The following is a 709-nucleotide window of genomic DNA, read 5'->3' as shown; positions in this document are numbered from 1 at the left end:
GCCCGCTGCGGCGCCACCGATTGTTTTTGTTTTCACGCTAACCGACCGATGACCTGGTTCTCCCGGGCGGCACCAAACGCCACCGACCGGGAGGGGCGCCGCCAGAGGACCGAGGAAGGAGGCGGTGTGGACCGTACCAAAGCGCCCGGGGGGTGGACGCGCCGGGCGTCCGCACGCGCCGCCGCTGTAAAGGTGTGGGCCGTACCACGAGGAACGCGTGTGAGGGAGGGAGAGAGGGTGGAGCCAGGCCCCAATTGGTCCGAGTAGCTAAATAGGGAACTTTGGAGACAGCCCCAGAACTACAACTAAGCGCTCCGTAAACAACAGGGTGGAAACCGTCCCCGTCCACTCCGCCCAGAAACGGGGACGACGAGCCAATGGGATTGGGGAAATTAGGTAAAACCTGTCATTCTCCAATCCCTGGTCGAGGCGTAAATCCTCAGCCAATGCGGGTTGAGGGGCGAAACCAATGAGTTCGCTGTTGGAGGGGGTGATTTGGTCACCGCACGGTGAAGATAGTCGTTTCTGGAGCGCTGGGAGAGGAAAACGAGACAAAAATCAAGAGGGCGATTTTCCATGTGACTGCGTCCTAGCCATACTTTATTTCATCTCCTCATCTCTCTCTAGGGGAAGGTGTCCGACCGTCCGAAGTTTGGGTGGACGGCCGCCTCCCCCGGCGAAAACCAAGCCAGTCCGCCGTGGGCGGTAG

At 60.2% G+C, this 709-nt stretch overlaps 1 protein-coding gene across 1 annotated transcript in view; it reads right to left on the bottom strand.

Annotated features, from left to right (window-relative positions):
- The window catches only part of Rmnd5a (required for meiotic nuclear division 5 homolog A), a 49,404-nt gene that overhangs the window by 48,542 nt on the left and 153 nt on the right, over nt 1-709 (bottom strand). Inside the window, exon 2 of the mRNA XM_033765286.1 lies at nt 404-533. Within this exon, the coding sequence (XP_033621177.1) occupies nt 404-410 (7 nt within the window). The 5' untranslated portion in view covers nt 411-533. The remainder of the gene's footprint in view (nt 1-403; nt 534-709) is intronic.

This window comes from Fukomys damarensis, unplaced genomic scaffold, assembly GCF_012274545.1.
Source record: "Fukomys damarensis isolate Sample0158 unplaced genomic scaffold, DMR_v1.0_HiC HiC_scaffold_2, whole genome shotgun sequence".
In the NCBI taxonomy this organism is placed as follows: domain Eukaryota; kingdom Metazoa; phylum Chordata; class Mammalia; order Rodentia; family Bathyergidae; genus Fukomys; species Fukomys damarensis.
This window is presented reverse-complemented; position numbering and strand designations above follow the sequence as displayed.